Here is a 24,273-nt window from a genome sequence, read left to right as displayed (position 1 = left end):
TGTAGAACTTCACATACATGAAATCAAACAATATGTGCTCTTTGGCCTTTTTCATTCTACATAATGTATCTGAGATTGAACGACGTTGCTATATCAGAAATGTGGAGAATAGTTCACTGTATACACATACCACATTTGTTTATTCATTCACCTGTTGATAGACATTTGGGTTGTTTTCAGGGTTTTTTGTTATTATGAATATTTTAATACAAGTCTTTTTAGAATTAGAAGGAACTGTTCATTAAATGTTGAGATGACAAAAGATGACTTCAGTTTTGAATACATTCAGTCTGTGGTACTTGTAGGACACTCAGGTCGTGGTCTGGACCCCTCTTGGAGTATAGTCTAAGTTGCAGAAGAGAGACAGGGCCTAGCAATGTAAATTTCTGTAGTCGCCAGCCTTTACGCAGAGTTAAAGCTCAGGCAGAGCATAAACATGAGACAAGAAAATGCCCAGATATTAAACCCTGAGAAGCATCAGTATTTGAGGAGCAGACTAAAAAGGAACGCTCTGTGGAGGCTAACAGAAGCATGGTCATTTAACTTTGTCCCCATCATCAGGCACAGGACCTCACACACAGTCACTTCTCAATGTGCTAAATTTCATAGAATGCGTCCAGAGTATCTGGTTCTGGATAGACCCTGTAGAAGGAGATAGACCAGGAGGGCAAATGGCATGAAGAGTCTCACAGGCCAGAGTGATTGAAGGGGTGTCTGGGGGCAGGTAGACCTTACAGGCACTACCTGTGCTTATGTGGGGCTCGGGAGGATGAGTCATTACAGGTGAAGAATTAGGTCAGACCACTCAGGGTCTTAGATGTCAGATTGAAGAATTTAGACTCCAACAGGCCTGTCACCCTGGGAGGAGTCCTCGCGGGTTCTGGAGAAGGGCGTGGCCGAGGAGATTTCCTTTTGGGAAGTGTACCCTGGCAGCGGTGCCCCGGTGGTGGTGGTGGCGGTGCTGCTCTTGCTAGTGACCGTGTTGTGGTGTTAGCCGCGATAGTGCTTTGGCTTGGTAGTCGCTGAAAGAGAACAACGCTGCCGGCTGCTGCTAATTTCACGCCATTCCTTGACCTGGCGCTGTAACTTGGCCTCTGAGCCTTGGCCACAGAAGGCAGAGGCGGTGTCTTCTGGCGGCAGCTGGGAGGCCGGGGGCGCCGGGCTGGGTGGTGGGCTGGGAAGCCCGGGGCGGGGCAGCCACGGGGCGGGGCGTCGCGGAGCCAGGCCACGCCCCTGAACGCCCGCGCAGGCGCGCTGCGGGCCGTTAGCTGTCAGCCGAGCGGCGGGCTGGCGGCTGGCTCCGACGTCTGCGCCAGGACCCGGCGGGCTGAGCTCGGCGCACCAGCAGCAGCCAGGGCAGCGCGGCCCCAACTCCCGGCCGGGCCGTAGAGGCAAGCAGGGACCAGCTGGCCGCCGGCCGCTCAGGCAAGATGGGGAACCGGGAGATGGAGGAGCTGATCCCGCTGGTGAACCGTCTGCAGGACGCCTTTTCGGCGCTGGGACAGAGCTGCCTGCTGGAGCTGCCGCAGATCGCTGTGGTGGGTGGCCAGAGCGCCGGGAAGAGCTCCGTGCTCGAGAACTTCGTGGGCAGGTGAGCGCGCAGGGCGCGGAGTAGGGATGTGGCGGGGGGCGACCCCGCTCCGGGCAGTTGGAACGTGGACTGGCAGTGGGAGCCAGAGGATGAACTAGGCGCTGCGGTGGAATGAGGGGCAGAGTGACGGTGTCCGTGGGGCGGGCGGGGTCCTTCAGCTCTGGGCATCCTCCGTCCCCTGCCACCCCCCCCTTCCCCCGGCTGGTGGCCCTCCTGCCTGTCTTTCATCCTGCTATACAAAGCCATTTCCTCCAGGTCCTCCAGTCTGGGAGTCGGGGGAGGGGTCCGCCCTGGGATGGACCCCCACCCCCTGGGTGCGCTGCAGCCCCGGGCGTAGCGTGCCAACGCCTCCCAGTCCCCTCTCCTGTTTTCCCGGCTAAACACTCCCCTCCTTTTCATGTCGCCCTCCGCGAGGCTTGCTGTGAGGCTGTGGGGCTTTATCCCCGGAGCCCCCTCCCCTAGGTGGACATGCTTTCCTTCTCGCCTGGGCTCTTGTTCCTCTCAGCTGTCTACTGTTCTAGACAGTCGTCGCCTGCCCCTAGCTGGGGAGGCGGGGTGCGAGGAGAAAGACGTCGTTTGTTGTGGTGAAGCTTTTTCCACAGACGCTTCCCCACCATTCTCCTCCCGGAGAGTCGAAGAATAAAAGGTGGTGTGTTTGCGTGTGCACCTATTCACAGCTCCAGGCAACTGTGAGAGAGCCCGAGGCACAGACTTGGCAGGGGGTGGACGTGGACTTGTGGTGTCCAGGTGCCATGTCATTCCTGCATCATCTCGGAACTGACCAGCATCTTTCTCGCACTCTCTCCGCGCCCCCTCCCCCAGCATAATTTTCCGTTCTCTAAGCTCTTATTTGTCTTGCTAGCCTTCGAGATAACATTCTGAATCTAAATTGTAGCTGTGGTTTTCCTCCTGACTCTTAATACAGAAACAGCTAAGGAATTAAATTTTGAATTGGGAATCAGCATTTCTTCCACTGAGCAATTCATGAGGGATTAAGTTACCTTAATGGCCTTGCCTGAAGAGTGCAGACGTTTGCTCAGAAAAGCCCATTTGAAAGCGTTATGAAAGGTGAAATCTGTTTCCTAGTAGTAGAAAATCAGGTAGAAATGTACAGTAGCCAAGAAAAATTGCTGGCGAGATTGTACTTTATTCTTTTTCTTTGGCTCATTTGTGACTTGGAATGCAGAAGGTTCCTGTTCCTGTTCCTTTTTTCTTTTTTTTGTTAGTGCTTGGCGATGTGTAAAATTTAGAGCTGGATATTCCCACATTTCCTTTGGAAATGTTAGTGTTTATAAAGTACATATTCTTTTCTCTCAAATGGTGTTCCATCTCTCAGATGATACTCTCTATTTTTCCTGTATGAACTAGAAAGATAAGCAACCTAATAAGGTAAAATTGCTGACAATTGGCTTGTATCCTTGAGTAATTCACTTAATCACTAAACCTTATTTTAATCATTTTTTTGATTAATGAGCAAAGTGAAGATAAAGCATTTTGCCTACGTCATCTTAGACTTGTGGTGAAGTGATGGATAAATGTATTATTTCAAACATACAACAGTTACTTTCTTTGTTGCCAATGAAATTTACTAGATTTAAAGGGGCATCCAAAGAGTGAGTTTTGATAATATATTTTTGGTTTTCCAAATGCCAGGGCATTTTGTCATGACACCTTAAAAGTTATTGAACTCTTTTTGTTTTTTTAAACAAAAAGATTAAAATTGTAGGTATTTCAAATGAAATTACCATATTTTTATAGATCTTCCATATATTTACTTGGATGAGCCTATGTTATATGTAAATGCATTGTTTGTGATCAGAGCTTTTAATGCCAACTGTATGCACATATCATAATTCTATTTTCTGGGTTTTGAAATTCTAACATTTTTTCTAATGTTATAATAAAATTGTACACATTTCCCCTTACTAGCTATGTTCTTTTGAAATGATAATTTGAAAAAAGAAATATAGCAGAGTAAAATATTTAAGCTTGGATATTTTTCAAGATGGAATAACAAATAGGGATATTACAAGCATAAAAATCAGACACAAGAATACATTAGTAATTTGTTGTACCTTAAAAAGTTTTACCACTAGTTAACTGCTAGAATGTCAAATCAAAGGATGAACATAGAGGAAAAAGGTCATTTAAGCCATATGTAAAGTCTGTATTATAAGTAGAGATGACACCTGCCTAGCAGAGCGTATATATTAAGGAGAAAATTTAATTAGAAAGGTCATTTAACTTTAATAAAAAATTCGGTCATTGAATTATTGAGGAATCTAATTTCTAATTATAAACCAACCTTAGGGAAAATGGAGTTTTCTATTTTGATAAGATATTCAGCCAAAGTGGAAAAAATTGTATCCATTTTCCACTATAACATCTTAGTGTTTTCTTGTTATTATCTAGGAATTATGCAAAAAAGATAAGATTCTTTCCTAAGGATGCACTTTCCTCTTTTACATGGAACTGTTTTCATTTTAAGATTCTGATCTAATGTGCAGTTATTGAATGCAGCCATAAAAACCAAGGGTCATCACTTGTGTAAATTCATTGTGTTTGCTCTTGACTTAAGCGTCTTCTCTTCAAAATAATGATGCATTTTCTCAGCAATCCTCATTTGGTGGGCTAACCATATTTTCTCTCAGACAGTTTGTTTATATTGAGGTCTTTTTTTGATACCAATGAATGAATTTGGATGTGAATATGTTTACTTCATTTAACGGTAGTTATAAAAACTGATTTTTGGGTGACAGGTTTGAGATTGTTATGAATAAAATGAGTCATGAATGAACCACTTGTTTGTGATTTTCCTGCTGAAGTGATGAACTTGCATATTAATGTGATATAGCATGAGTAACCAGATTGTTCTTTTGGTTGTGCAGGATGAGATATATGCTGGCAATGAGAGGCAGCTTAAGATCTAATGAATAGATGCTGAGACCTATAATCTGAACATAGGGGTTTACTAGCTGGCTTGGGTCTGCCTATTGGTCTGGTTTGTACACAGAAGAATTGAATTTAAGTATTTTCATTATACACATACATATATTTATAGTGCAGTGGTGATGATAATAATGGTTAACATTTGTGTTAGGTACTATTCTGGGTGCTTTTATATGGATAATCTCATTTAATCCTCATAAAACCTCGAAGAGGTAGGTACTCTTATGATTTCCATTTTATAGAAGAGAAAATTAAGTTTTAGAGAGTTTGAGTAACTCACTCAAGGAAAATGCAATTTAATATAAAAACAGTGGAGCTGAGATTCAACTAGAGGTGTTGATCACCATAACCCATGCTCTAGAACCTCTCTGCCATATTGCATCCTCCATATTGAGGTTTATGATTTCCTCTGATAAATATTTTTAACTTCTTTCTTGCTCTTTATATAAATGCTACCTATATTAATAAGAAGCTGGGTAGGCACAGTGCTTATGTCTGTAACCCCAGTATTTTGGGAGGCCAAGGCAGGAGGATTGCTTGAGTCCAGGAATTTGAGACCAGTCTGGGCGACATAGTGAGATCTTGTCTCTACAAAAAAACAACAAAAATTAGCCAGGTGTGGTGGAGCATGCCTGTAGTACCAACTACTTGGGAGGCTGAGGTAGGCGGATCACTTGAGTCCAGGACTTCAAGGCTGCAGAGAGCTGTGATTCTACCACTGTACTCCAGCATTGCTGACAGAGCAAGACTCTGTCTCAAATAATAATAATAAAATTAAATAAGAAGCTACTATGTTAATGATTTTATTAATATTTATTTATATATGTTTACCTCACCTCATTTCACAGAAGAATTGAGGTGATCCCTTAGGCAGAAGCAACATTTTTTAAAAGTTAAGTGTTTTTCTTTGCTATATTAGACATTCTTGAAGAGAGATTAAAAATGTAATTGGATTGTCTATTTAAGTTTATTTGGTTTTTAGAGTGCATATAAGTCGTTTATAGAGGTGTTAAGTGAAATCTGTACTAGTTGCTAATACACAGATGTTTTAAAATGGCACACTTGTTAGAAACATTCGTTTTTCAATGCTTATTATATAGGCAGAAGAGCCCACATTATTTTATTCTAGGCTGAGTAGTAAATAGACTTTCAATTCTGTACAAATAGAAAAAGTTTTGTGATAAATGGGGACCAAATAAAAGATTTTTAAAAGGTGATTATGCTGATATTTTTCAAGAAATTGCTTCTAAGTATTATAGTTATTAGATAAATGGTGCTAACAAAATGTCATCGTTATTGAGAATAATGCTTTATAGTTCCCAAGGGTCTATAAATAAAGTGTCAAAAACATGAACTTGTCTTCATCCAACAATGAATTGGTAGAACTTAAAATCTCAAAAATATTTTTGCTGAATTAAAATTATATAATATACTTTTAGGTTATCACAAATTCACAGTTGCTGGTATTTAATTACCACCATCAAATGAATTCTTTATTAATAATGTTGAGAAGCAATACAACTAAGAGAACTGAACTGGATAGGATATTTCTGTTTTGGAACTTACTTATGATTAACAGTTAGCCAAAAATGCACTTGATTTAACTTCTTTAAGAATGAGGTTGTTGGGCAGTTACCCAGAACTTTGGAGGAATGGAAACTTAATATTCAGGTAGGTTAGAGAGTATGCTATTGGGTTCTCTATCAATGGAACATACATTTAGTGTGTTAGGTAGTACCTTTTGCTATGGCTAATAAGTGAAGTTAAATTATAAAGTTTTATTTATTATTGTGATTTATTTTAGAGGGACTTCAAGAATCTAGAAAGAGATTATTTTTTTCCTCTGCTACGAGGGCCAAGTCAAGAGAGTCCCAAGCTAATAATTTTATAGAATGATCCAATTTAATTTTCTGTATGGCCAAAGTTTTGCAATTTATCCAAGTCCAAGTTTGCATTGCAATTTCTCACATTTTATGCATTGATTTAAAAATTCTTATGGATTGTGTTATACTAAACACATTTTATAAAGTAGAGGGAAGAAGGGGGCCAACATTTGCTTAGCCACTATGGGGTGGCAGACATGGATTCTGCTATACACCTTTCATACCTTCTATTCCTTGCCCTTTTCCATGTTCCCATGTCAATAGAGGAGAAAATTCAGGGTTGGAGAGACAAGTCATTCATCCAGGATCATATGGCTAGTAAGTAGCCAAGCTGGGATTTAGTATGACTCCTACTGGAACTCTTGAGAAATATGGCCACATAAAACCAATGAATATGTATGTGTTGAATTCTAATTATACTGGGTAAGAATATACAAGAAAATGTGAATACATAGAAGCTGATCTAGGTATGAAAAGAGAACTGACAGGATAAAGTATGAGACAACTTTCAAATGAATAAGTAAAATGAAGGTAGTCAGATTTAATGCAAACTAATCAGGAAAAAAATTATAGTATGTCAATTTATTTTTACAAAAATTCCTAAAAAACTACAGTTCTGAAATTTTGAACTGAATATAAGTGGAAAGTGGCAATATGAGTTTCCAGTGTCATCTGGCAGCCAGTATCATTTTAGCTCAAGCCTGCATGTACTGAAGTATCTATGTCAAAGCAGGGAGGTGGTGATCTGTGTCTCAGTATCTGAGTTGACAACAAGGCATTGAATTTAGACTGTGACTTTATCACAAAGAGATACTGTATATTGGAGAGGGCCCTAGAGAAAAGCAGCAGGAAAAAGAAAAGAGGTTGGAGAGATTAAAAATATAACTGGATGCAGCGAAGGTTAATTGAGAGTGGAATGGATCAGATCAACAATTTTATAAGGACCTCAAAGGCACTAATACTTAAGGGAGGTGAATTCTATTTTCCTTTTAAAGAATAAGTCAGTTAGTTAAAGTAGTAGAGTAAGTTGAAGATACAAATGTCAGGGAAAATGTCCTAAAGGCAAACCTGAAAATGGAATGAATTGTTTAGAATGGAGGAGGGTAAAGGAGTTGACACTAAATGATTTGTATTTCATGAATTAAAAATTATTTCTAACAAATTAGAGAGTTCATTAATACCATATTAATTACTCTGTGTGTGTGTGCATGTGTGTGCGTGTGTTTGTGTGTGTGTGTATGTGTTTGTGTATGTGGTCATGAAGTAGCTTAGCTTTTCTTCCTTTATTAGTAGCAAGGACTGGCATTTGACATTACTATAAGAAGCTTTCCTCTGGCTTGTTTTTTTCTATATCTTCCTGGAGCCACAGTAGGATACAGAGAAACCAAGAGATTTGCCCAAGGTCAGAAGAAGTCAGAGCTGGGTTTGGAACTTGGTGTTCAGAACTCGGAGGCCTGTGCCAGTTCATCATCTTCTCTTCCTCCTCTTATTGTTTTAGAGTGCAGCCCTCACCCTCAGCCCTCACCCTGCCTCCTCCTTTTCCCATCCCTTTGTATTGGGCCAGCCTTTTCTCTTCCATTACTCTTCCTGATAGTTGACCAGCAGTGACACTGCATTTTATTACTTTTTTTCCCCTACAGAATAGTGGAGACAGGGAGCAGAATTTTTCTCAGACTTAGGCAAGTTAATTTGATTGAAATAGTATACTCATGAGTGAAGTGTGACTTTTAGGGAACAGATGGACCCAGGAAAAGACTAAATAAGACATTGGATGTTTTTACACATTATTAATATTTATCTACCAGGTGGGCAGTAGCTAGAAAGATATGCCTAAGATGGTCATCACTAGGCTTTGCTTAAACCAACACAAGCTTCTGAAAAGTTGTATGTAAATAAATAACATAAATGGAAAGGTTAAACAAATAGGTGAACTTTTAGGTAAAATAAAGATGTATTTGTGGAGCAAATTTGCATCCTTCAGTTTGCCTGTTTTCTATTCTTTTTATGTGTGTATTTGCATTCTTAGAGTGCATTGAGTGACACTGAGCTCCATTAATGTTATTGAAATTATTTTAACAATTTTTCAACAAGCATTAATATTGCGTTAAGTCTTTAGTGTTTATTGATAATAAAAACAGAGCACTTGTTGAGGAAAATGATGATATATTTAATTCCTGAATTATGTGAATGATACAAGATTGCTTTAGATCTTGTTTTTCTCTAATATCCCTGCTGCAAGTCCTCTGTTTCCAAGGATTTGAAATGTGCCTCAGTGCTCCTTTGTGACAGTGTGTCATTTTTATTTCCCACTACTTCAAGGTCATGATATACCCTTGAATAGCATATACATGCATGATAGCAGTAGCTAGGGCTTCTGAAGGACCAAATTTTTTATCCCTTCAGTGGCTTGGAATTGAAAGACTAATCTATTTAATAAGTAATTTGATGGGTGACTAAATTTGTTTGTGGTGCTTGTTTTTTTAGATCCCCCAAAAGTGAATATTTGAAGAGGAGTCATTACAGTGTGGTGATGGAGTACAGGCTTTGCTAGCTGCTCTTGAGTCCTGCCTTTTACTCTCACTGGTAGCATAGCTCCTCATTATGGAATCTACCCTCACTTGGACTTAGTTTCCTTATCTGCAGAATAGGGATTGCAGACTTCATCTTTAATCTGTGTGTGAGTTCTGAGTAAGATGGTATTAAGTGCCTGGCCCATAGTATCTATTCAGTAATTGATTCAATAAGTGATTGCTCTTAATTTAAATCTTTTATTTGGAGTAGACATTTTCTGAGTATTAAAAAAAAAAGTAAGTTGAGGCAGATGGTAATGTGTATTTACAAATTCTTTTTTTTTTAAATTATACTTTAGGTTCTGGGATACATGTGTAGATCAAGCAGGATTGTTGCATAGGTATATATATGACAAGGTGGTTTGCTGCCTTCATCCCCCCCATCACCTATATCTGGTATTTCTCCCCACATTATCCCTCCCCACCCCCCACTGTCCCTCCCCTCACCCCCCACAACTGACTGCAGTATGTGATGTTCTCCTCCCTGTGCCCACATGTTCTAATTGTTCAACACCTGCCGATGAGTGAGAAAATGCAGTGTTTGTTTTTCTGTTCATGTGTCAGTTTGCTGAGAATGATGGTTTCCAGATTTATCCATGTCCCTATTGTTTTTTATAGCTGTGTAGTATTCCATGGTGTATATGTACCACATTTTCATTATCCAGTCTATCGTTGATGGACATTTGGGTTGGTCCAGGTCTTTGCTATTGTAAACAGTGCCGCTATGAACATAATGTGTGCATGTGTCTTTATAGTTGAATGTTTTATAATTCTTTGGGTATATACCCAGTAATGGGATTGCTGGGTCAAATGGTATTTCTATTTCTAGGTCCTTGAGGAATTGCCACACTGTCTTCCACAATGGTTGCACTAATTTGCACTCCCACCAACAGTGTAAAAGTGTTCCTATTTCTCTACATCCTCTCCAGCATCTGTTGTCTCCTGATTTTTTAATGATCACCATTCTAACTGGCATGAGTTGGTATCTCAATGTGGTTTTGATTTGCATTTCTCTAATGACCAGTGATGATGAGCATTTTTTCATATGTTTGTTAGCCTCATAAATGTCTTCTTTTGAAAAGTGTCTGTTCATATCTTTCATCCACTTTTGAATGGGTTTTTTTCTCTTGTAAATCTGTTTTAGTTCTTTTTAGATTCTGGATATTAGCCCTTTGTCAGATAGGTATATTGCAAAAATTTTTTCCTATTCTGTTGGTTGCCAGTTCACTCTAATGATTGTTTCCTTTGCTGTACAGAAGCTCTGGAGTTTAATTAGGTCCCATATGTCTATTTTGGATTTTGTTGCCATTACTTTTCATGTTTTAGCCATGAAGTGCCTGCCTGTGCCTATGTCCTGAATGGTTTTGCCTAGGTTTTTTCCTAGGGTTTTTTTTCTAGGTCTTATGTTTAGATCTTTAATCCATCTGGAGTTAATTTTAGTGTAAGGTGTCAGGAAGGAATCCAGTTTCTGCTTTCTGAACATTGTGAGCCAGTTTTCCCAACACCATTTATTAAACAGGGAATCCTTTCCCCATTGCTTGTTTTTGTCAGGTTTGTCAAAGATCAGATGATTATAGATGTTTGGTGTTGCTTCTGAGGCCTATGTTCTGTTCCATTGGTCTATGTTTCTGTTTTGGTACCAGTACCATGCTGTTTTGATTACTGTGACCTTGTCGTATAGTTTGAAGTCAGGCAGCATGATGCCTCCAGCTTTGTTCTTTTTGCTTAGGATTGTTTTGGCTATGTGGGCTCTCTATTGGTTCCATATAAAGTTTGAAGTGGTTTTTTCCAGTTCTGTGAAGAAGGTCATTGGTAGTTTGATGGGGATAGCGTTGAATCTGTAAATTACTTTGGGTAGTATGGCCATTTCATGATGTTGATTCTTCCCAACCATGAGCATGGAAAGTTTTTCCATCTGTTTGTATCCTCTTTTATTTCCTTGAGCAGTGGTTTGTAGTTTTCCTTGAAGAGGTCCTTTACATACTTTGTTAGTTGTATTACTAGGTATTTTATTTTCTTTGTAGCAATTGTGAATGGGAGTTCACTTTTGATTTGGCTGTTTGTTTGTTATTGGTGTATAGAAATACTTGTGATTTCTGCACATTGATTTTGTATCCTGAGGCTTTGCTGTAGTTGCTTATCAGTTTAAGGAGATTTTGGGCTGAGACGATGGGGTCTTCTAAATATACAATCATGTTATCTGCAAATAGAGACAATTTGGCTTCCTCTTTTCCTAATTGAATACCCTTTATTTCATTTTCTTGCCTGATTGCTCTGACTAGAACTTCCAATACTATATTGAATAGGAGTGGTGAGAGAGGGCATCCTTGTCTAGTGCCAGATTTCACAGGGAATGCTTCCAGTTTTTGCCCGTTCAGTATGAGATTGGCTGTGGGTTTGTCGTAAATAGCTTTTATTATTTTGTGATATGTTCCATTGATACCTAGTTTATTGAGGGTTTTTAGCATAAAGCACTGTTGAATTTTGTCGAAGGCCTTCTCTGCTTCTAATGAGATCATCATGTGGTTTTTATCTTTGGTTCTGTTTATGTGATGGATTATGTTTATAGACTTGTGTATGTTGAACCAGCCTTGCATCCCTGGAATGAAGCCTACTTGATCATGATGAACAAGCTTTTTGATTTGCTGTTGCATTCTGTTTGCTAGTATTTTATTCAAGATTTTTGCATTGATGTTCATCATGGATATTGGCCTGAAGTTTTCTTTTTGTGTTGCGTCTCTGCTTGGTTTTGGTATTAGGATGATGTTGGGTTCATAAAATGAGTTGGGGAGGATTCCCTCTTTTTGTATTATTTGGAATAGTTTCAGAAGGAATGGTACCAGCTCCTCTTTGTATGTCTGGTAGAATTCAGCTGTAAACCCATCTGGACCTCGGCTTTTTTTAGTTGGTAGGCTATTAATTGCTGCCTTACCTTCAGCCCTTGTTATTGGTCTCTTCAGGGTTTCAACTTGTTCCTGGTTTAGTCTTGGGAGAGTGCAAGTGTCCAGGAATTTATCCATTTCTTCCAGATTTACTGGTTTATGTGCTTAGAGTTGTTTGTAGTAATCTCTGATGGTAGTTTGTATTTCTGTGGAATTGGTGGTGATATCCCCTTTATTGTTTTTTATTGCATCTATTTGATTCTTCTCTCTTTTCTTTTTTATTAGTCTGGCTAGAAGTCTATCTATTTTGTTGACCTTTTCAAGATACCAGCTCCTGGATTTGTTGATTATTTGAAGGGTTTTTTGTGTCTCTATCTCCTTCAGTTCTGCTCTGATCTTAGTTATTTCTTGTCTTCTGCTAGATTTTGAGTTTTTTTGATCTTGCTTCTCTAATTCTTTCAATTTTGATGATAGGGTGTTGATTTTAGACCTTTCCTTGCTCCTCATATAGGCATTTATTGCTATGAATTTCCCTCTAGACACTGCTTTGAATGTGTCCCAGAGATTCTGGTACATCATTTCTTTGTTCTTGTTGGTTTCGAAGAACATCTTTATTTCTGCCTTCATTTCATTGTTTATCCAGTTGACATTCAGGAGCCAGTTGTTCAGTTTCCATGAAGTTGTGCGCTTTTGAGTTAGTTTCTTAATCCTGAGTTCTAATTTGATTGCATGGTGGTCTGAGAGACTGCTATGATTTCCGTTCTTTTACATTTGCTGAGGAGTGATTTACTTCCAATTATGTGGTCAATTTTAGAGTAAGTGCGATGTGGTGCTGAGAAGAATGCATATTCTGTGTATTTGGGGTGGAGATATCTGTAGATGTCTATTAGGTCCACTTGGTCCAGATCTGTGTTCAAGTCCTGGATATCCTTGTTGACTTTCTGTCTTGTTGATCTGTCCAGTATTGTCAGTGGAGTATTAAAGTCTCCCACTATTATTGTGTGGAAGTCTAAGTCTCTTTGTAGGTCGTTAAGGACTTACTTTATGTACCTGGGTGCTCCTGTATTGGGTGCATATATATTTAGAATAGTTAGCTCTTCTTGTTGTATTGATCCTTTTACCATTATGTAATGCCCTTCTTTGTCTCTTTTGATTTTTGTTGGTTTAAAGTCGGTTTTATCAGACTAGGATTGCCACTCCTGCTTTTTTTTTACTTGCCATTTGCTTGATAAATCTTCTTCCATCCTTTTATTTTGAGTCTATATGTGTCTTTGCATGTGGGTTGGATCTCCTGAATACAGCACACCATTGGTTCTTGGCTTTTTATCCAATTTGCCAGTCTGTGTCTTCTGATTGGGGCATTTAGCCCATTTACATTTAAGGTTAATATTGTTATGTGTGAATTTGATCCTGCCATTTTATTACTGGTTGGTTGTTTTGCCCTTTGGTTGGCGTAATTTCTTCATTGTGTTGTTGGTCTTTACCATTTGATTCTTTTTTGCAGTGACTGGTACTAGTTTTTCCTTTTTGTATTTAGTGCTTCCTTCAGGAGCTCTTGTAGGGCAGGTCTGGTAGTGACAAAATCTCTCAGCAATTGCTTGTCTCTAAAGGATTTTATTTCTTCATCACTCATGAAGCTTAGTTTGGCTGGATATGAAATTCTGGGTTGAAAGTTCTTTTCTTTAGGTTGAATATTGGCCCCCACTCTCTTCTGGCTTGTAGGGTTTCTGCCAAGAGATCCGCTGTGAGTCTGATGTGCTTCCCTTTGTGGGTGACCCAACCTTTCTCTCTGGCTGCCCTTAGTATTTTTTCCTTCATTTCAACCCTGGTGAGTCTGATGATTATGTGACTTGGGGTTGCTCTTCTAGAAGAGTATTGTTGTAGTGCTATCTGTATTTCCTGCATTTGAATGTTGGCCTGCCTTGCTGTGTTGGGGATGTTCTCCTGGATAATATCCTGAAGAGCGTTTTCCAGCTTGGATTCATTCTCCCCTTCATCTTCTGGTGCACCGATCAAGCATAGATTAGGTCTTTTCACATAATCCCATATTTCTTGAAGGCTTTGTTCATTTCTTTTCAGTCTTTGTTCTCTTTTCTTGCCTTCTTGTTTTATTTCATTGAGTTGATCTTCAATCTCTGATATCCTTTCTTCTGTTTGATCTATTTGGCTATTGAAACTTGTGTTTGCTTCACAAAGTTCTCGTGCTGTGTTTTTCAGTGCCATCAAGTCATTTATGTTCTTCCGTAACTGGTTATTCTAGTTAGTATTCATTCTAACAGTTTTTCAAGGTTTTTAGTTTCTTTGCATTGGGATAGAGCATGTTCCTTTAACTCAGAGAAGTTTGATATTACCCAGTTTCTGAAGCCTGCTTCTGTCAGTTCATCAAATTCGTTCTCTATCCAGCTTTGTTCCCTTGCTGGTGAGGAGTTGTGATCTCATAGTGAGGGAGAAGCGTTCTGGTTTTTGATGATTTCATTCTTCTTGTGCTGGTTTCTTCCCATCTGCTTGGATTTATATGGTTTTGAGCTCAGGTAGCTGCTTGGGGAGGTGACCTTTCCTTTGCCTGCAGAGGCTCTGCTGGGCTGCCATGGATTCAGTGGAGCTGCTGCATTTTTTATTTACTCAGGAAGATTAGGCCAGCTTCTGCAATGGCGGCTTCCCTTCCCCCTGCCAAGTTCAATAATTCCTGGCCACTCTCTAACTGATGTTCTGGGTGTGAAACTCTGGAGTGACAGTTTTTTAGCCTACTGGGCTTTGTGCAGGGGGGACCCATCCTGCTGTATGGGCTGTTTCCCTGTTTTCGGTTCCCCTTCTTTCTAGGGGGCTGGTGGCTCCATCCAGCCTGATTTTTGGCTTTCGACTTAGCCAGTACTTCCACCTAGGTCTATGCTGACAGCCCCGGTGCGGCTGAAGTTGCTGTTCTGCCCTGTTCAGGCAGCTCGCTAAGGCTTTTCAGCCCGGCAAAGATCTCCTGTTCTGTGGGTTGTAGAGGGCTTGGGTGGAGTGCTGTATCCGAACGCACGTCCCAGAGGGGGAGATCCCCTGATCCTCCAGTTGGTTGCATGCACCTCCTGGGTGGGGCAGTGCCCGCCTTTTCTCAATTTGCCCTATTTGGTTTATACCCACTGTCCAACCAGACCCACAAAATGAACCTGGTACCTCATTTGGAATTGTGGACACCACTTGGCTTCTGCATCTCTCTCGCTTTATTTACAAATTCTTTTTGTGAATGTTAGAAAATTACAGTGGCAGCAAAATACTTACTTGTAGATCTGGCTAACAGAATATATTTGAGCCATCTTTAAAGAAAGCATTACCCACATTCATTAAATGCATTATCACAATGTTTTGTGTGTTTTTTTTAAACTGATATATATGAAGTGAACCCACTTTGTGTACTCTTCCCTTCCAAGAGTTCCAAAGCAGTTTTTAAATTTATAATTTCATTAATCTTTCAAATTTCTTTGAGAAGATAGCAAACGCATGTTTTGTTTACTTTAATTTCAAAATAAAAAAAAGATTAAGCTGGAAAAAAGTTAGGTGACATACTAGGGGTCACATGGTGAACACTAGAGATTAATGAACAAAATAGGATTAATAACAGAGGTAATAGAATTAAAACAATTTTTTCTGGCATTATTTTCAGCTTTCTCCTAGAGAATAGATTTTAAGGAAGATATTCAATTCTGTGGTGTAAAGTAAAACATTCCTAGCATATGCTTTTTTTTTTTGGGAAATGTTAGATGAAATTGCAGGCAAAGATGGAATAAAAAGGGGAAAAACAATTGAGGAAGTCTAGTTGGTGAAGCAGGACTACTTAGCAAGAGTATGGTCTGAGCCCAAAGAAGACATCTACAGCCAAGGGTTCAGGAGGTAAGATGTAATTAGGCCTTAAAAGAAGTACCAACATTTTTGTAGTAGATGTTGAAATAAAACCCAATCACTCTTTTTTTCCAGGGGAAAGATTCATATTCTGATTTAATTGACATTCCCATAACTTGTTAACCATCACTTTTAGCTATGAGCTAGATAGCTAGTTCTATTTGGAATTACATTATTTTTAGGTTACTAGATATACCTCAGAAGCTTTGTAAAAGAATAGCTTTAGGTTTCTTATCTAGTGGAGGTTTGGAACCCTGTATATGTGTGTCTGTTTATGTTTTCTGGTTAATAAAACTGAGACCCATTCTCTTCTTATTTTGAAAAAAGGGGCAAAGGCTTGCAATTATTTTTATAGATCCTAGCATTCATGGTTTTCTGAGTCCTACTACCAGGACAGCAACCATTGCCTGGTGAGATTTCTGCATTATCATCTAAATACCAGTAGAACGATCTGTATATTGAAGTCCTTGTAAATTCAACTTAAGAAACTTTAGCTTGTTTATTTAATTCTAAAAACATATCATGTAAAATGTATGTGTGGGGCACTTGATTTGAATTACGTACTTTGAATGTTATATATTCTCTAAGGGCTTTTTTTCTGCAGAGTCAATTAAGAAAGGAAGTGGCAGAAGGATCATGAGTCCCTTGCTTGCAGAGCAAATAGGGAGACGAGGAGGAAGCTATGCTTTTGAGTGTCTCCTAGATTGTAGGGACATATGAAGAAAAAAAACACATAAGGTTCTACTGCTGTGGGAATTAGGAGTATTTGTGAGTGAGTTAGTTTGGGGTGGATTTGGTTCCCCCCCCACCCGCCCCCTGTGGCAGGTGGTCCCTGCATATTTGTTGAAGGTGTGCCTCAGGTAAGGAAGGCAGCATGCCAAGAACAGTGAGAGCTGGGTTTAGTCTGGTCTCTGCTGTCACCCGCTGGTCTTCCTCAGCTCTCTCTGATTTAGAGGCCCTTCCTTGGTGGCCCTTGTTAATACTTCACTGCTCAGGAATACTGAACAGTTGGTTGCCTCATCTGTCTTCCCAACTATTTGCAGCTTCCATGAAGCCAGAAGCTGTGTCTCCTTTATTATTTTCCATAGTGCAGTGCTGACATACAGCAAGAGCTAACTGAATGAATCAGCTACGTGACTCTGTACCATTTATTTAAGCTGACACATACCTTTGTCATCAATAAATTGGTTGAGGGTGGTAGAGTGGGCTTGGATTAGAATAGTGCTTTTTTTGTTTTTTTTTTTTGAGACAGAGTCTCACTCTGTCACCCAGGCTGAAGTGCAGTGAGTGGCGTGACTTGACTCACTGCAACCTCTGCCTCCCAGGTTCAAGTGATTCTTGTGCTTCAGCCTCCCAAGTAGCTGGGACTACATGTGTCCACCACTATGCCTGGCTATTTTTCATATTTTTAGTAGAGGCAGGGTTTCGCTATATTGGCCAGGCTGGTCTCGAACTCCTGACCTCAGGTGATTTGCTCACCTCCGCCTCCCAAAATGCAGGGATGATAGGCATGAGCCACCACACCTGGCCTGAACAGTGTTTTTTAAACTGTAGATTGTGACCTAATAGTGGGCCATGATATCAGTTTAGTAGGTTGTGTGTGACAGTGCTAAAATATCAGACTACATCCAAGGTAGTTGTGATAAGTGCTGTTTTGTGAAAGTTTTATATTAGTTGCATATTTGTATATGCATTCTAGGCTGCAATATAAAATGTATTTCTTACTATGGGTTATTCTAAAAATTGTTGAATGCCTCTGGTCTGTATTAAATCGAATATTACTTCTAGTTGTTTATTTGATTATTCTCTGTTTAAATGGCAGGACATTTTTTTTTATTAGAGAAGACACAATTGATACTGTGCCATTACTATTCTACTAGGATGAATTAAAAGGGAAATAACTTTATTATTTTTAAAAAGCTGTCTTTTAATTGAAAAAGTGATATGTACATGTAATAAAAATTCAGACATTCCAAAATACATTATATTTATACCATATATAAATGCCTTTTCCCTATTGAGATTTCTTAGTAAGATGTTTCATTTACCTGCCTATCTGCCAGAATGCTTCTGAATTTGTATTTTCTTTATATGAAATTTATTTGAGTTTTGAGGACAGAGAGAATTAATAAACTTGTTTGTAGGTAGATGATACAACCAATTAAGAAAGGATGTGTTTGAAAATTCTATTAGCAGATGGATTTGTCCATTCACTGAGTCATTTACAAAGAATCATATATTGAGAGTCCACTATATGCCAGGAATTGTGTGAATCTCTAGTATGCAGCAACTCCTTCAAAGGGCATGGTGACCTAGTACAGGGTACATGTGGGTACAAGGTTGGTACACACTGTGCTGTCAGGATACCCAGGCTAGCAATTCTTATGAGAGCCATTTGTCAGAGAATAGTTGGTGGGTTTATGATGCTGTCTCTAAATATTTGAGAAGCTGTTACTTGGAGAGGGATTAGACTGACGCAATATCTCCCTAGAAGACATAATTAGAACAAATGGGTGAAAATTACAGGCAGACAGACTTAACGTAGGGGAGACTGTTCAACAGAACAGTTTAAAAGATAGAATGGATTGCTTGTGAAGCATTAAGTATTCCATCCCCGTAAAGAAGAGACTGGCGATTGATGACCTGCTGGCTGTTTGGCAGGGGTAGTCGGGAGGGATGTTGAGCAAAAGGACTTTGAAGGTTTCTTTTGTTGTTGTTGTTGTTGTTTGTTTGTTTATTTTAAACAGTCTATGATTTGGCTTGATCGAAGTCAGAGAGAAACCTGACTTTAAAAAAATGTGTGTTTTCTATAGGCTATCTGTAGATAGATAAGAAATGACAGACTGATAAAAGAGTTAAGACTTCCCTGGGTCTAGCCTTTAAAAAAATCATCATGCCTGTCAGCGTATGGATGCAAAGAAGCTGGACTCTCTCCTGGAATGACTAATTCCATAAAGCAGTTGTGGTTAAGGGTGTTTTAGAAGTAAATTTTATGCATTCTTTTTTTTTTTTTTTTTTTTTTTTGAGACAGTGTCTAGCTCTGTTACCCAGGCTGGAGGGCAAAGGCATAAAAACTGCTCACTGCAGCCTCGATCTCTCTGATTGAAGAGATCTTCCCATCTCAGCCTTCCAAGTAGATAGCCCCACAAGTGCACACCACATGCCCAGCTAATTAAAAAATTTTTTTTGTAGACACATGGTCTCCCTATGTTGTTCAGGCTGGTCTTGAACTCCTGGGCTCAAATAATTCTCCTGCCTTGGCTTCCCAAAGTTCTGGGATTATAGGCATGAGCCACTGTGCCTGGTTTGTCTCTATTTATTATTATTATTCTTAAATCTCAATTTTAAAATCTGCTTTTCTAATTGACCCAACTCCTTTTAGTGGTGTACCAGTCTAAAAACTTCAAAAATAAACATCATTTAGTTTTCTTTTTTATTTTAAAAATCTTCCTATATCTAATACATATTGTAATTTCTTTATTCAAAACATCTTTTTGGTCCACCTTTTCCTCTTTATTCTCATTCTGACCATCAGAGTCTCAGCTGTTCTCCTCTTGCACATAGGTTAACTCTGATAGCATCCTGCCCTCTCACTCTCCATTTCTTATTCATCTATTCCATGTAAATATTGCTGCTCTCCGGTTGGTCTTCCAAAAGAAAAGTTTATTTAATCTCTGTCCTCAATAACTTGCAGTCCCCTCCCTCCCCTTTAAAAATCTCTACTTGGTTGTCAGAACTTTCTGCTCATTCAGCTTTTATTTTCCATTCCTCCCAGAGGTTTTCATCTCATTTTTTTTATCTTTTCTGTATATGCAGTGGCCATTTCTGATTACTTAAGAACATGCGTAGCTTGAGTAGAGCATGATATTTTATGACTAAAAGGGGTTCAAACAATCAATCTGTACTTGAGTTTCTACTTTGTGAAAGACACTGTTTTGGGCTGGAAATAAAAGTTTTTGCCCTTAACAGAGTCTAATGTAGACTAGCATAGAGTATAGTCCAGAACTTACATAGTGTTGAGGTAAAGAACATGTCTTCTGTGGAGGCTGACTCCCTGGGTTTACATCCTAGTTCTGCCACTTAATAATTCTGTGATCTAAGGCAATCACTTAACCTGCCTGTGCCTCAGCTTCCTCGCCTGTACAATGGGACAATAGTAGTACCCTCCTCATGTGGCGGTTGTAAAAATTAGTTAATACATGTAATGTACTTGGGAGAGTGTCACATGATAACATAGTTACCTGTTTATGATTATTATTATTGGGGATGGAAGTTTAGACAGAATTTGGGTGCCTTTAGAGGTGCACAGTGTTCTTGATGATCAAAGGAAGAGAGCAATTTTTTCTTTTTTTTTTGAGATGGAGTCTCACTCTTGTTGCCCAGGCTGGACTGCAGTGGCATGATCTGGGCTCACTGCAACCTCTGCCTCCCAGATTCAAGCAATTCTGCCTCAGTCTCCCAAGTAGCTGGGATTACAGGCACCCACTACTATGCCAGGCTAATTTATTTTTATTTTTATTTTTAGTAGAGATCGGGTTTCACCATGTTGGCCAGGCTGGTCTCAAACTTTTGACCTCATGTGATCTACCCACCTTGGCCTCCTGAAGTGCTGGGATTATAGGTGTGAGCCACCACACCTGGCCATAATAATTTTTTTAAAGGGAAAAATTGGGCTGGGCTCATGCCTGTAATCCCAGCACTTTGGAAGGCCAAGGTGGGTGGATCACCTGAGGTCAGGAGTTTGAAATCAGCGTGGCCACCATGGCAAAACCCTGTCTCTACTAAAAATACAAAAATTAGCCAGGTATGGTGGCATGCGCCTGTAATTCCAGGTACTCTGGAGGCTGAGGCAGGATCACTTGAAACCTGGAGGTGGAGGTTGTAGTGAGCTGAGATTGTGCCACTGCACTCCATCCTGGGTGACAGAATGAGACTCTGTCTCAAGAAAAAAAGAAAATAATAATAATAATAATTACTATTTTAGGTTCAGAGGTACATGTGCAAGTTTGTTATATAGGTAAACTTGTGTCATGGTGGCTTGTTGTACAGTTTGTTTTTTTCACCCAGATACTAAATCTAGTATGTAATATTTTTTTCTGATCCTCTCTCTCCTCCCAACCTTCATCCTCAATGAGGCCCCACTGTCTTTTGTTTTCTTTGTGTTTTTAAGTTCTCATCATTTAGCTCCCACTAATGAGTGAGAACAGGTAGTATTTGGTTTTCTGTTTCTGCATTAGTTTGCGAAGCATAATGGTCTCCAGCTCCATCTATGTTTCCACAAAGGACACGATCTCATTCTTTTAAGGCTGCATAGTATTCCATGGTATATATGTACCATGTTTTCTTTATCCAGTCTGTCAATGATGGGCATTTAGGTTGACTCCATGTCTTTGCTATTGTGAATAGTGCTACAGAGAACATTCACATGCATGTGTCTTTATGGTAAAATGATTTGTTATATTTCTCTGGGTATATACCCAGTAATGAGATTGTTGGATTGAATGGTACTTCTGTTTTTAGTTCTTTGAGGAATCGCCATACTGCTTTTTGCAATGGTTGAACTAATTTACATTCCCACAAACAGTATATAAGTGTTACAATTTCTCCACATCCTTGCCAGCATCTGTTATTTTTTGACTTTATATAATAGCCATTCTGACTGGTGTGAGATGGTATCTTCATTATGCTTTTGACTTCCATTTTTCTGATGATCAGTGATGTTGTGCTTTTTTTTTCATATGCCTGTTGGCTGTATGTGTGTCTTCTTTTGAAAAATGTCTGTTCACATCCTTTGTTCACTTTTTAATGCAGTTAGTTTTTTTTCTTGTAAATTCATTTAAGCTACTTACAGATGCTGGATATTAGACCTTTGTTGGATGCATAGTTTACAAAAATTTTCTCCCATTCTGTAGGTTGTCTGTTTACTCTATTGATAGTTTATTTTGCAGAAGCTGTTAAGTTTAATTAGAATCCCTTTTGCCAACTTTTGCTTTTGTTGGATTGCTTTTGTTGTCTTTGTTATGAAATCTTTTCCCATTCCTACTTCTAGGATGATATTACCTAGGTTGTCTTCCAGGGTTTTTATATTTTTGGGTTTTACATTTAAGTCCTTAATTTATCTTGTTGATTTTTGTATATGGTATAAGGAAGGGGTCCAGCTTCAATCTTCTGCATATGGCTGGCCAGTTATCCCAGCACTATTTATTGAATAGTTTTAAACACACAACTGGTGTGGAACACCAAAACAGTAACAGTGCACTATTTGGTCTCTCACATACTGTGGCAGACAGAATAATAGACCCCAAAGATGTCCATATCTAACCCTGGGTCTTCAAGTGTATCATCTTCCGTGGCAAGGGGGACTTGGCAGATGGGATTAAATGAAGGACCTTGAGATGGGAAGGTTTTCTTGGCTTATCTGCTGAGGCTCAATATAACCACAGCTGCCTTAAAAACAGAACGTCTCCTGGCTGTGGTCAGGGAGGTGTGACTGCAGGAGAGCAGGCAGCCACAGAGATCTGGCTGGTCTTGGAGGGGGATGAAGGGGCTGTAGCCATGAATGCAGTGGCCTCCAGAAGCTGAAGAAGACAGGGAAACCTTCTTCCCTGGAGCCTCCAGAAAGGGGTACTGCCCTGCAAGCACCTGGACTCCAGCTCAGGGAGACTTTGGCAGACCTTCTGGCCTCCAGAACACAAATCCAGAGGACCTGGAAGACCTCCATCTAGTCAGTCTGAACATCTTCCCAGAGAGATGGCTCAGAGGAATGAATGTCCAGTTTCCTCCCTCATGGCTTTTAAAACTTTTGGAGCCCATTTCCTAAACATGTATTGTCTTTCCTACTTCATTCTGGAGCTGAGTCAGTTTACAGAGCCAAGTGGAATATAGGGGTAGAGGAAGCAGCGGGAAAGGTCCTGGTTCTTTCCCCATTGCTTGTTTATGTCAGCTTTGTTGAAGATCAGATAGTTGTAAGTGTATGGCCTTATTTCTGTGCTCCCCGTTCTGTCCCATCAGTCTATGTGTTTGTTTTTGTACCAGTACCATGCTTTTTTGGTTACTGCAGCCCTGTAGTATAGTTTGAAGTCAAGTAGTGTAATTACTTTAGCTGTGTTCTTTTTGCTTAGCATTGCCTTGGCTATTTGGGCTCCTTTTTAGTTCCATTTGAATTTTAAAATAATTTTTTCTAGTTCTGTGAATAATGCAATTGGTAGTTTGGTAGGAATAATATTCAGTCTATAAATTGCTTTGGACAGTATGGCCATTTTAATGATATAGAGTCTTCCTATCCATGAGCATGGGATGTTTTTCCATTTGTTTGTGTCATCTCTGATTTTTTTGAGTAGTATTTTGTAATTCTCATTGTGGAGCTCTTTCACCTCCCTGATTAGCTGTATTCCTAGGTATTTAATCTTTTTGTAGCAATTGTGAATGAGATTGTGTTCCTGATTTAGCTCTTGGCTTGAGTTTTGTTGGTGTATAGAAATGACAGTGATTTTTATATATTGATTTTCTATCCTGAAACCTTGCTGAAGTTGTTTATCAGCTGGCTGACACTATGGGGTTTTCTAGATATCAAATCATGTCATCTCTGCAAACAGGGATAGTTTAACTTTCTTTCTTTCTATTTGGATGCTTTTCATTTCTTTCTCTTGCCTGAAGAAGGAGTCTTTCAATTTTTCTTTGGAGAGTCCAAGAAAGATTTCATGTAAACTAGTAGGATTTGAAATGAGCATTAAATAGTAAGAGTCTGATAGATTGAGATGAAGCCAGAGGCACAGAAATAAAGATGTGTTTAGGGATCAGAGAATTTTCTATATACCTATGTGTCTAGAAGGAGGGTGGTGGAAGATAGAGCTGGCAGAGTGAATTGGGGCCCTATGGAGGTTTGCTAAGTTGAGGAATTGGTACTTAATTTGGGAAGCAATGAGGAGCTATTAATGGTTTGTAAGATACACTGCAGTGTGCCTGGAGTCAGGCTTTAGAAAGATTAAGTTGGCCACATATTAACTAGAGTATACATAGATGGAGGGAGACATCTGAGGTGCCAGTGGGAAATGATTCAATGGTAATGGGGGCTTAAACAAGTATGTTTACTGGTGGAAATGGATACAGGGCATTTCAGAGATAGAGGCTGTGATTACGAGTGGTGACTGAAGGAAAGGCAGAGAGGGAATAAAAATAAAATAAAAATAAAAATAAACTTTGAGTGGATCTCTGGAGGAATGATAGTAAAATTCATAGAAATAAGTAAGTTTAGAGAGGGAAGGAATGCATCCTCTCTCTATTTGCAACTGCTCAGAACTTTTATTCTACCATTAAGCTCAGGGTCACCCATGGAGCATTCCATATGAACATTCTGTCTATACTGATTTTGACCTTCTCAGATGTCCTGATGACTCATGGTTGGTTCAAAACTGTTTAAAACTTGAATATTGCCGGGCGCTGTGGCTCACGCCTGTAATCCCAGCTCTTAGGGAGGCAGAGGCGGGAGGATAGCTTAAGCCCAGGAGTTCGAGACC

General features: G+C 39.5%; 1 protein-coding gene across 8 annotated transcripts in view; it reads left to right on the top strand.

The window, feature by feature from the left end:
• The first annotated feature begins 1,253 nt into the window (after positions 1 to 1,253).
• DNM3 (dynamin 3) overlaps positions 1,254 to 24,273 on the top strand; it is a 552,761-nt gene continuing 529,741 nt past the window's right edge. For all 8 annotated transcript variants that reach the window (XM_017529997.2, XM_037739080.1, XM_017529999.1 and 5 more), the window contains exon 1: positions 1,254 to 1,591. In XM_017529997.2, coding sequence (XP_017385486.1) covers positions 1,431 to 1,591 — 161 coding nt within the window. In that variant the 5' untranslated portion in view covers positions 1,254 to 1,430. The remainder of the gene's footprint in view (positions 1,592 to 24,273) is intronic.

This window comes from Cebus imitator, unplaced genomic scaffold (genome assembly GCF_001604975.1).
Source record: "Cebus imitator isolate Cc_AM_T3 unplaced genomic scaffold, Cebus_imitator-1.0 Scaffold62, whole genome shotgun sequence".
Classification (NCBI taxonomy): domain Eukaryota; kingdom Metazoa; phylum Chordata; class Mammalia; order Primates; family Cebidae; genus Cebus; species Cebus imitator.
Note: the sequence above shows the minus strand (reverse complement) of the source record. Positions and strands in the feature narration are given on the sequence as shown.